Genomic DNA, 12890 nt, shown 5'->3' on the forward strand with positions numbered 1-12890 from the left:
AATGTATTGACAAATCACAGCTTATATTCAACTCTACAAAATTGTCTCGTACAAATCAGAACAATTTAGAAATAAAAAAAGTACACGGTGATTCTCTCAAATGTACAAACATTTTTTGGTCACAGGCAAGTTGTGCTCGCTAAAACGTTCCTACAAAAATAGAGCAGTGTAAAGGAGACAGCTAAAGCTCCTTTTAGTAGTACATTCAACATATCAGATGGAACTTTTTACATTCTTATTTGAACAGTGTTACCTTAAAAACTTATATGGATGACTAATGTTATTGTTTATAATAATAAAAAAAAAAAATACTGAAAAAACATAGAAAATACAATTTGGAGACAAGTCAAAAGCCATGTTAACAAGAAAAGAAATTAAACACATGGCTATATGAGTAAATATATATTTCTTTTAAATATAAAAACCTGATTCAACAGTTCATGTTTTCTGGCATTTGACAAATATTTTTTTTACAGCTATTATACACAAACTAAATGACTATACAATATGTAATAAAAACATGTATACAAGCAAAGGAGAATAAAACACAATTTCCAGCTATACATTTAGGGAAAAAACAATTCAATAAATATCTATATAATCAAATTCATTATTTTCAGCATAAGTGATAAATTGTCCACAGCAATGTTTGATTAGACTAAAGTTCCAGTTCTTGATTTTGTTCTCCATCTAAAGGCACTTGCCTTCATGACTGGTTCCAAATACCCTAACTGACTATATGCCATGTTTCATTGGCATGAAAATGTAAAATTTTTAGATCACAGAGCAAATCTGTCTGTTAAAATAGTGGTTATAAACCCCTAAAAGTGTTGAGATATCAGTGGCTTCGCATATGTAATTCCAATTCACTGAAATGACAAAACCAAACAAATATAAACCCACATTAATTTGAGGTGCTCCTCTGCGCCAGTTTCACAGTCCCATCTGCATGTCAGCAAAGTTGAAAAAGTTGTCGACATCACGCGAGGACGTATTTTTGCTCTCAGAAACAAACAGCTGCAGGAAAAGCAGCAGATAGAATGAGAAGCGTTAGATGATCAGAGCAAATCCTCAATAGATAGACTTGAGAAGTAATAGCTTCCTCTTATATTTACCTTAGTCCCATTGAACACTTCATCGGCAAAGGATCGACACGCCTCCACCACACCATCTCCATTCAGCTCGAGAGCTACCACTGGACCTGCAGGAACACAGATCAGTGTGTTATAAGAGACATAAATATTTGCAACTTTTTACAAGAGGCTGTACATGTTCTTATTTGGTATAACACAATGCATGACGGCACCTTTGGTGATCCACTCAGTGAGGTTTTCTGCGTTATTCTGGAACACTCGGTTCACATCCTCAGGGCGCATGGAAACCTCTTTGGTCTGAATGAGGACAAAGCCTTTGGTGGTCGCCTGCATTTAGGTGGATACAAAAAATGAATGTCACAAAATGAAAGGTTTTTGCAAATCAGCTTGGTTATGCACTGGTGAACAGACCGGAATTTATGTGTGTGTTTTAAATTGAGAACCATAAAAATAAAACTAAATTATCATCAATATAAAGTGATTGATTTCTATGTGAAGTCAGTAACAATAAGTTGAAACACATGGTACTTGTCTGTTTCTGTCACTCAATTTAAGAGATGCATACAAAATAAAACCAAGTTATGAGTAAGCCTGAGAAAAAAGGTATAGCTTTTAATTGATGCTTTAAAGATGCTTAATGTAGGAGAAGCTCAAGTAGTTAAGGGTAGTGTGTTCCAAAGTTTTGGAGCATAGACTGAAAAAGACCTGTCTCCTTTTGTTTTCAAACGAGATTTCGGGACATTTAATAATAGCTGGACTGAAGATCTAAGTGATCTCTGAGGAGAATAAAAACGTAAAAGTTCTGATATATAAATAGGGGCAAGTCCAAGTAGAGCTTTAAACACGTAAATTAAAACCTTAAAATCAATTCTTTGTTTCAAAGGGAGCCAATGGAGAGAAGCCTGTATAGGTGAAATACGTTCCCTCTTTTTTGTCCCAGTCAGGAAACGAGCTGCAGCATTTTGGACTATCTGTAATTGTGAAGTGATGACTGACTGATTCCAGCATACAAGGCGTTGCAGTAATCAAGCCTTGAGAAGATAAAAGCGTGAATAACGGTCTCCAAATCCCTAAAAGTAAGAAGGGGCTTTAACTTGCGAAGTCGCTTTAGCTGGAAAAAGCTGGCCCTGACCACTGAATTTATTTGTTTGTCAAACTTCAGATCAGAATCAAAGATGACCCCCAGATTTTTAACATAGGAGTGATTGTTTGACTGAAGATGTCTCAAGAAAGCACTGTATTTGTCAATCTGCGTTTTGGAGCCAAACAGGATAAACTCGGTCTTATTTTTATTCAACTGAAGAAAATTCTCATCCATCCATTCTTTAATATCCTTTAGACATGCTAGCAGAGAAAAAACAATCACTACTAGAATCTAAATGGTAAATATCATCTGCATAGATGTGATAGGAGATCTTATGACGCTCAAAGATTGAGCGCAGTGGAAGCATGTAAAGGCAAAATAAAACTGGACCCAGAATCGAACCCTGTGGCACCCCACAGGTGATTGGCACAGGGGATGATGAAAATTCTCCAATTTCTACAGATATACTCCTATTTGAAAGATAAGACTCAAACCAGTCTAAGGCAGCATCACAGATGCCTACCTCGTGATTTAATCTTTTTAAAAGAATGCAATGGTCCACAGTGTCAAAGGCTGTGCTTAAATCCAACAGAACAAGGACTGCACAGTTTCCAAGTCAACTGACAACAAGATATAATTTGTCACTCTTAATAGAGCAGACTCAGTACTGTGCTTAGCCTTAGCAAGATGTTGTCAGAAATAAAAATCGGTGGAAGTTGGTTTAAAACCACTTTTTCCAAAACTTTCAGCAAAAAAGGCAACTTAAAAATGGGTCTAGCAAGGGGTGAACCACAGCATGTTTTAAACAGGATGGAACAGTGCTGCTATGCAGAGAGGCATTTATAATGGAAAGTACACTAGATAAAACAACATCCAATACCTCCTTAAATAGGATAGCAGGAATAGTATCAAGAGAAAAAGTGGTTAATTTCATATTAGAAATCATAGCCAGGAAATCAGAGTGAGATATAGTCTGAAAAACAGACAGACTAGAAGAACTAATCTGTAAATTATAACAACTTTTGGATGAAGATAATAAAATCTGAGACCTAATACCAGAGAGCAAGGATAGTTTAGGTAAAATATATTGCTGTAGTTTAAAGCCACATGAAATCAGCATTTCTTTTTATTGCACATTGTTGTGTTAATGTGAATGATGTGCTATGATATTAATGTTTCCTGTTTTACCATTCTAAAATGATTTTAGAATATAATACTTCATGGATGTAAATGTTTTTAATAATGGGCTCTAAACAAAATGCAGGAATGAACACAAAATCAGTGGTTCTTTCAGGTACACGATTATTATAATTTTTCTTGCATTCTGCATAAAAGTGTTTCATATTTATAACATTTGGATTCATGGCAAGAAGCCACAGAGCAAATTCATTTGAATTGGATTTGTTAACTATGGCTGAAGCTATTATACTGTGAATTGTCAAATCAGACCCTTACAACCATGCACCCTTCCTGTTTAGCCCATCCTGCTTTTGGTAACAAAATAATAGAACAAACAATAAAGGTGCCCACAAACGAAGATATTTTCAGACAGTCAGTCACTTCCTTAACTTCTGCAAGTAAGTGCACTAGAACTGATATAGAGCCTTTTTTGGAGTCAAAAGGTTAATCATACGCAGGCAACATCTGTAGCGAAAAAAAAAAAAAAGATAAATGTTACAAATTTAAGTGAAGTTGGAAATAGTATGCATCCCCTTTTCTATTTATATAGGTGGAGAGACTGACGAAAGCTGATTTCATTTCCCAATTAACATGAAAAACTTGCTGTGAACAACGTTTTTCAATTAGACGCTAAACTGAGTAATAAACACACAGCTTTTCTTTAGAAATGCCACATTAGGAAATGCTGACTCATTCTGAATAACTTTCCTGGTTGAGAAACCTCAAGCTTGTAACACAAATAAGTTTCAGAGATGAGCAAATATGCTACACATGATCAGTTTCTGGATCACCCATTGTCGCAACCATGAATGACAATTCTACAGCATCAACTCTATCAAACGAGTTCTAACCTCATCAATAAGCTTGCGTGCGTTAGCAGTGGTGTAGTCTCCAGCGAAAAAGACAAACAGGCAGGACTCTTCGCTCTCGGTACGTCGCCCGCCTTTGGTCAGGGGCACTATGCTCCGACTTGCTTCAGTAGAGATTCTCACAGACTTGAATTCTGACTCGGGATCTGGTAGAGGCACACCCTCCAGGACAACTGCATCTTCTGGTAGGAGACTCCAATTGGTTTCTCCAGAGACAGGTGTGAAGTCATGAATATTGCTCCAGTTGTTGTTAAAGATGCTGAGGCCCGCATCTTTAAAGTGGAAAGCCAGCTCGGGGTAGTAATACTGGTAGCAGCCAAACTTCATACCCGTTGAAGACTCAATGATGGGTTGGGTGGCGCAGCACAAAAAGACATCCATTTTCTTGCAGTCTCTGGTGCGGAACTGCTGGCAGGCCACCACACACTTGATATCTTTGCAGTCCCTGAAGAACACGCTGCCTTTGATTGGACCTAACATAATGCGGCAGTTCACGCAGTCGTCAATGGTAATAGTCGCCGAATGGTCGAATACGTAGATGTTACAGTTCTCACAATCCTGAATGACAAACTGCTGGCCATTGAGTTTGCCTGGCAACCGGCCCACTGTCTCATTCTTGAGGCCTGTCAGCATGAAGTCTTTTGGGTCAACCTGAAAAAAAATGTGCAAACATGTTAATAAATGGAGAACTTATAAAAGCAAAAAAAAACATTATCAGCTATCTTTGCTCTCTGTCCACTCACACTCTTGTAACAGGACGTTCCCTCCCTCAAAATGTGTGTTTATTAGTTAGAGACATTATGCTTTTGTCCAAAAAAAAAAGCTAATTCTGTTGTAGTTAACTATACTTTAGAATAAACCTTAAGTATTAACACTATAAGCCTACTGTATCATATTTGATACAATAATTTCTAAGGCCTCTAAATGATCAGCATGATCAAAACTTTGCTAAAAAACACAATATTCTACATGCCTTCTGACCTCTCATTGATAGTTCACACTTTTTTACGGTGGCCGAGAGAGCTCAACATGCTGCAAATAGAAAAAAAACACCTGCAAATTAAGAAAACAACTATCAATTTGACAACATGCGCTGTAAATGCTCACAACACAACCAAACACGCTACAAATAAAATTCTTTAATTGGTTGTGTTGCAAGCATTTGCAGCACCTGCTGTCAAATTGATGAAGATGTTTTCTTGATTTGCTGGTGCCTTTGCTATTTGCACGTGTTTTCTGAAGTTGTACCGCATTGAGCTCTCTCGGCCCCCGTACTTTTTAGCAAGTAAAATAATTAATTTTTTAGTAATATTCTTAAATTCTCCACCTTCAGGTTGTGGTACATAAGTATTTTTGCTTTAAAATTTTTAATGATTTTTATAATGAAACATGAGAATAGCTTTTCTATTGTTATTAATGTTTCAAGATGAACATAAGGGACCGCAGCAACTTTGTTTACTTGATTATCAATACATCAAATTTTGAAAAAACTTGTTAAAATGTAAGTATCAAATGTGATACAACAGGCTTCTGAGGAACATTTTGTTTATCTTACAATCATCATTGTATTGCATTGCATTTTATGTTGCATTATATTATATTCCCACTAAAATTAAAACTACAGAGCTCTGAACATAAATCTAAGCATTTCAAAATTATCTTACTAAGACGTATTATTGGGAGATAAAGTGTATAAATATTAGTTGTCACTCTAAAAAATGCTGGGTTAAATACAACCCAGCGCTGGGTAAAATATGGACGAACCCAGCGATAAGGTTGTTTAGACCCAGCAGTTGGGTTACTGCCCAGAAGGTTGGGTTAAACATTTAACCCAACTGTTGGTTGAAAACAACCCAGCATGTGTTCTGTCCAATATTTCCCCAGCACTGGGTTGTATTTAACCCAGAATTTTTTAGAGTGTATGCATTTCATGTAAGTATTCTGTTATCTTGTTATAAAATTCTTGTTGATTTACATTACAAGCTATCAGAATTTCATCTTACTTTTTGGCCACATAAATAACAACATCTGCACCCAATTGCATAATTTTGCTAGTTTGGGTTTCCAAATAAAATGCTTTTTCCCCCTCCTCCTTGAGCTCCATATTTTCACTATACTATATGAGCCATAAAAGCCTGCTGTATCAAATATGGTACAAAACATAAAACACATCTGCAACCTTTTTGAGATTTTTCTTGTAAATTTTATATAGTTAAAAAACTAACTAAAAAAAAAAAAAATCTATTTTATATGTCAGGCTTTACAAGGTTACACTTCAACAAGAAACTCATTCTGCATTGTTTGAGACACAAATTATACCTCAAATCATGCAGCATGTTGTTAAATAAATTTTAATCAGGCAGAAGATAAAACACAGAATGGAAACAACAACATAGATTTAAACTGACGAAGGCACCTGTTCTGTATCTGGGGACAGACTATTACAGAAATCAAGAGCTCTTTTGACTTGGGTCAGTATGTAACCACCTAACAACCACTTAAAACACCCTAACAATCACACAGCAACTCCCTTACAAAAAAGAACTCTTGAGTTTACAGAATTTAAGTATTGTGATGAAATGGAAGTAGCAACAAATCTTTTCTACTGCATTGTGACATATTAGAGTGTAGAGGGTTGTAGAAAAAAATGTAAGGCAGGAGGCTTGTTCTATGCATCGCCTGTCATTCTAATAAAATCTATATCATGTATTTAGAAAACATATATGGCAAATTTTCACTTCAAGCCAAAATTTAACCACGGACCTAAAACAGTTATAGAAAATTCCCCAAGGAACACATTGTTTGAAAATACTAATTCCCAGTCAGGTTTTAGGACTAAAAACTGAACAGAGAGCTCTATCAATTTTGAGTAGTTTTATATAAATACTATATGTGACCCTGGACCACAAAACCAGTCATAAGGGTAAATTTTTTGAAACAGATTTATACATCAATGCTTAATAAATAAGCTTTCCATTGATGTATAACCATATATGTTAGGATAGGACAATATGTGGCCGAGACACAACTATTTAAAAAACTGGAATCTGAGGGTGCAAAGAAATTAAAATATTGAGAAAATTGCCTCAATGGAAACTATCCAAAATGAAGTTCTTAGCAATACATATTACTAATCAAAAATTAAGTTTTGATATATTTATAGTAGGAAATGTACAAAATATCTTTACTTAATATCCTAATGATTTTTGGCATAAAAGAAAAATTTATAATTTTGACCCATACAATGCATTGTTGGCTACTGCTACAAATATTCCCATGCTACTTATGACTGGTTTTGTGGTCCAGGGTTTCAAATAAAAATATTTTAAAATTGATCTTGTGGGGCCAATTGGAAGTTTGCTGAGGCCCTCTAGTGGGCCTTGACCCCTGCCGGTTGAGAACTACTATAGATCAGACACTGCCTTTGACAGACCATAAGGCAAAACACAAACTGACAAACTGTTGGACAGTGACTTGTCTCGTGAATTCATTGCCTTTCAATCTGCACTTGAAAGCATCGACCAGGGCAATATTTAAACATAAAATATTTATACTTCCGGACACTTAAATGCTCAAAGCTTTGTAATGGGGTTGCGGTCGGAGGGGCAGACAGACACTCCCACCCTTATTACTCACTCTCTTCCTCTCTCTGATACAGTGTCATACATGTTGATGGCGACACCACTTATGTGCTAATCCTTAACACAGCGTTATCTGTCCAAGCGCCAGGCAAACAAGTTACGTGCCCTGACATTAAGCCGATAATAAGCTCGGTCTATAATTTACCATAGCATTTGAAAACCTATAACGTTAACCGCCGAGACACTCGTATCGATGGTCAGTCGAAAGCAGCAGAGGAAAACACTGAGAAACACCACACAAGAGGGGCCAAACCCTTCGCTAGCGTGATTGCGCATGTTGTGAACTGCATAAAATGGGCTTAATGTGAATTGAGCTAACGCACATAACAATAGCTATTTCTGACTAGAGTTCATTCTGTATCATTCCTAAAACAATTATGCAACACAATACACTGTTTAGTACAGTCTAGTGCACAAAAACGGGTTTAATATACTGTTTAGTACAGTCTAGTGCACAAAAACGGGTTATAATGCAGCGTCGTACCTTTTCTCGTTTGTCCCAGCTGTATTGCTTGGGAGCCTCCTGGTTGCTGTTGCTGCCCAGCGCAGTGTTGTTGGTTTCTGGGAGGTCATTGCCCGTAGCGCTCTCGTCCCCATCGGGCAAAGCAGAGTCATTTTTAGGAGATTTTCTCCTCGATTTTTTGGAGAAGAAGCACCCCATTTATGGACGATGGGTCGTGATATGTCAGCGCGCCCCTCCTGTTGTAAATGCCACGCGTTTCTGAAATAGTCTCGATCGGCCGCAGTAGCGCTGCTTCTCTCTCGCCCTCCCCAGAGAGTAATCAAGAACACGCAACCTGCGCTCTTCCCGTTTCCTTGACCCTCGAGTCAGCCAATCACTACAGCGCACCGCGTTACCAGGGAACAGCGAAACAAAGCTGAGCCGTATATCCACGAAGTCAATCGAAGTAGTAGGTGGGGGATGTTAGTAATATTTGACCCCTTCCATTTGCAAATAAAGCATTTTGTTCGTGTGTTGTGTAAACTCATCTTGGCATGTGAATTATAATATAAGGAATTGCTATGATGTTTAAGTGCTTTTTTTAAAAAAAAAATAGAAAAAAAAGAAAAGAAAGGTAAGTTAACATTGCAGCTAGTTGAGTGAATTGTTCAGAAATGCAGTAAGAGGCTAAATGTTTGTGTGTGTTTCATATCATTTCCATTGAGGAATTCTACATTACATAATTAGCACTCGTTTAAAAAAAATCATATTACTGGGAAAATAAAATGTATGTGGAAGTAGCCTACAGATTTCAGTTACTCGCATATGTGTTAGCCAAGAAAAACTGAAAGATTTTAGTAAAGTTATGTAAACCAAAATTTTTTCTTCTGTGAAATGTGGTTTGACAGAGCAAAATTTTAATCTCACTTAAAAGATTAACATAAAAATCATTTGGGCTTTATGGTGTGTGTCTCATCACTTACACATATATTTTTATTAAAGATGTCATATGATGTTGCTAAAAAGAACGTTATTTGGTGTAATGCAATGTGTTTACGCGGTTTGAGGTTCAAAAAACACATTATTTTCCACATACTGTACATTGTTGCTACTCTATGCTCCGCCTTTCTGAAACGCGCCGATTTTTACAAAGCTCATCGTTCTGAGAAGCGAGGTGTGCTCTGATTGGCCAGCTATCCAGTGCGTTGTGATTGGCAGAATACCTCAAGCGTGTGACGGAAATGTTAAGCCCCTTACCATGTTGTGATGCCATGTCCCAGAAAACAACAAACCCCACTATAAACGAGGCATTTGTTGCATTCGGTTAACACGCTCAAAACTGTGGAGATGATCGTGGACTTCAGGAGAAACCCCCCCTGCTCTAACCCCACTCACCATCATGAACAGCACTGTGACTGCAGTGGAGTTATTCAGATTCCTGGGCACCACAATTTCTCAGGACCTGAAGTGGGACAATCACATTGAGTCCATTGTGAAAAAGGCCCAGCAGAGGTTGTATTTCCTTCGCCAACTGAGGAAGTTTAACCTGCCACAGGAGCTGCTGAAACAGTTCTACTCCGGCATCATTGAATCCACCCTCTGCATGTCAATAACTGTCTGGTTCAGCTCAGCTACCAAATCTGACCTCAGAAGACTACGGAGGGTAGTCCGGAGTGCTGAGCGAATCATTGGTACAACCCTCGTGATGGTCCTCACTGCAGAACACAAGATCCAGGGGGTGTGGTTGGATCTAGATCCAACTCCTCCCACCTTACATTTACCTAAACCTACCCGTCTCCACCCACTGATCCCTAAACCTACCCATCTCCACCCCTAAACCTACCCGTCTCCACCCCCTGATCCCTAAACCTACCCATCTCCACCCCTAAACCTACCAATCTCCACCCCCTGGATGTGGATCCAACCCCGCCCCCTGGATCTTTTGTTCTGCTGTGAGGGGCTACTTCAACCCTCCCCACTCTCCAAGAACTGTACTCATCCAGAGAGAGCAAAAGGGCTGGCAAAATCACTCTGGACCCCTCACATCCAGCACACTCTCTCTTTGAACTGTTGCAGTCTGGTCGACGCTACAGAGCTCTGAGCACCAGAACGACCAGACACAGAAATAGTTTCTGCCCTCAGGCAATCCATCTCATGAACACTTGATAATAAACATGGATCACACAACACTATTATACATTTTATATTTATTTAACACATACTTTTACATTTCAAATATCATACATAATTGTCTACATTATATATTGTGTTTTTGCCATTTTGTACATTGTCTATTTTGTATATTTGTATATTATTCTTTTTATTATCTGTCCTGTCACTGTCATTTTGTTGCACTGTGGAGCTCCTGTCACTATAACAAATTCCTCATATGTGTAAACATACCTGGCAATAAAGCTCATTCTCATAATTACTGATTATAATGACTCATACGGTCTTTTTAAGCATTGCGCCGCGTAAACATAACACCATGTCTGCATTTGTGATCATAGAAACGACAAACAAGCACTACACTGCTCAAAACTCGCAGTAGCAAATTCTTTAAATATCAAAACGTACTTACAGGCTGTGAGTCAGAAGCACCAGACTGTCCTTGCTACGTTGGAACTGCCCCACTTTATAGTGTTCACAGCTATACATAGTGTACATCGAGATATTCTTTTATAAAAGTTAAGACTCGACCATGCCTTCCTAAAATGGCTCATTCAAACACACCCCACATGTCTATGTAACAATGTGGAAATATTTGCTTAATGCCGCCCAAATGTTCACGCAAAGAAAAAGGGTGTGATTTCAGTAACCACTGTAGTGTTGATGCAGCCATGTCCAGTAGCCCCTCACTGCAGATAGAGCCCTGCACGGGCCTCAAATTTAGGCCCTAGCCAGGCCCTGGCCCGAGATGCTCAGGCCCTAGCCCTGCCCGTGTCCGACAGCTTATCAGAATTACCGGCCCGAGTCTGACCCGAGCTCGGCGAACAGTATCCAGTGGGCAAGGCAGAGAGATAATCCAGGGAACACGGGCTAGAATCCAATAGGGGTGCAAACAGTGTCCAAACGGCAAGGCAAGGGTTAATCCAGGGACATGGGCTAGAACAAACACGGGAAACCACAATCCAAAACAGGCAGGGGAAAACTAACAGGGGCTCTGTAGAGTTGCTACAGCTAGGGGAGCGGTAAACGCATACAATACTCAGCAGTGAAGGAAACAAAGTCCAGGGTTTATATAGAGTGTGTGATTAGTGAGAGCTGTGTGATCAGTGCCTTCAGCTGTGTGTGCAATCAGTGCAATGGATGATGGGAAATGAAGTCCAGTGTTATGTATGGTGTGAGTCAATGTGGTGAGCGAGTGACCTCTGGTGGAGGGTGAATGGAAGTGCAGACCAGATTCGTGACGGTAAGAGTAAGACATTTTCGGAACTGTAAAGGGTCTACTTCTATTTGTGTGCACTCACAATATCAACAAAACGTCTTGCTTTTAAGAAAACTATATGCTTTCTGCCGTCTCGTCTTGAACAGGAGCGCTTCACAAAAATGAACCGAAAGTCAGCGAATACATGCCTCACAGACATGATAAATATATCTATAGAAAGCTTTAAATTACTACTTAACGAAATAAATCAAATCGAAAACAAAAACTCATTCATTATAATCACAATCGGTGAAGATGCACTTCTCTCTAAAGGCGCGTCTAATGAGGAGATGAATCCACACTGATGCAACACTAACACAGAAAACACTAGTTTATTAGTAAATAATTCAAATATCTCCTTACTATTTCCCTCAGACACATTCATGGTAATTACTTTTGCTGGGGCTTTACGGCAAGCCTTATTGCTTTATTGCGCGATCGCTGCTGCGGGACATTAAACACCGTCGAGCCGCTCTTCACAGTCGAGGCACGGTCTCGTGTTGTTTCCACCAGCGCGGCAATTTCTTTTCATCACTAATTGATGATAATAATAATAATTCCTTACATTTATATAGCGCTTTTCTAAGCACTTGGCTTAGACATTGATGGATGTCTAAAATATAAAAATAAGGAGAAAACTAAAGCCCGGCCCTAGGGACCTAAAAAAGTCGAAATGCAGGGCTCTAACTGCAGAACAAAGATCCAGGGGGCGGAGTTGGATCCACATCTAGGGGGTGGTGATGGGTGGGTTTAGGGGTGGTGATGGGTAGGTTTAGGTAAATGTAAGGTGGGAGGAGTTGGATCTCGTGTGTGTGTGTGTGTGTGTGTGTGTGTGTGTGTGTGTGTGTGTGTGTGTGGGGAACAGGGTCACATCTCAGCGGAGTGTACAGCCCGTTAGAAATTGTCTTAATCGCGGCTTGTGTACTGCAAATACATACGAGCATCATCACTGGTGTCTGTCATGCGACTCTGTTCCCCTCTCGGGCTTGAACTGATGGTAAAACTAACTTGAAAGCTGAAGCTGGCAATTATGGTAAGGGGTATTACATTTCTGACACGTGCTTGTGGTGTTCGGCCAATCACAATGCACTGGGTCAGTTGGCCAATCAGAGCAGACTGCACTTGTTGGAAGGAGGGGCTTTGTAGAAAACGAC

General features: G+C 39.0%; 1 protein-coding gene across 1 annotated transcript; it reads right to left on the reverse strand.

The window, feature by feature from the left end:
* rp2 (RP2 activator of ARL3 GTPase) lies at positions 1 to 8683 on the reverse strand. Its single transcript, XM_058778935.1, has 5 exons — positions 8352 to 8683; positions 4209 to 4877; positions 1307 to 1421; positions 1116 to 1201; positions 1 to 1017 (listed from the first exon to the last, which is right to left on the reverse strand). Exons 1-5 carry the CDS (start codon positions 8526 to 8528, stop codon positions 934 to 936), a joined length of 1131 nt encoding a protein of 376 aa, XP_058634918.1. The 5' UTR covers positions 8529 to 8683; the 3' UTR covers positions 1 to 933.
* Positions 8684 to 12890: the final 4207 nt, after the last annotated feature.

Source organism: Onychostoma macrolepis, chromosome 06 (assembly GCF_012432095.1).
Source record: "Onychostoma macrolepis isolate SWU-2019 chromosome 06, ASM1243209v1, whole genome shotgun sequence".
NCBI lineage: Eukaryota > Metazoa > Chordata > Actinopteri > Cypriniformes > Cyprinidae > Onychostoma > Onychostoma macrolepis.

Coding starts and splice junctions, on each gene's coding strand:
- rp2 (XM_058778935.1), bottom strand. CDS start 8,528: ATGGGGTGCTTCTTCTCCAAAAAATCGAGGAGAAAATCTCCTAAAAAT. Junction 4,878..8,351: donor GCTGGGACAAACGAGAAAAG/GTACGACGCTGC, acceptor ATTTTTTTTCAG/GTTGACCCAAAAGACTTCAT. Junction 1,202..1,306: donor CACTGAGTGGATCACCAAAG/GTGCCGTCATGC, acceptor GTGTTCCTGCAG/GTCCAGTGGTAGCTCTCGAG.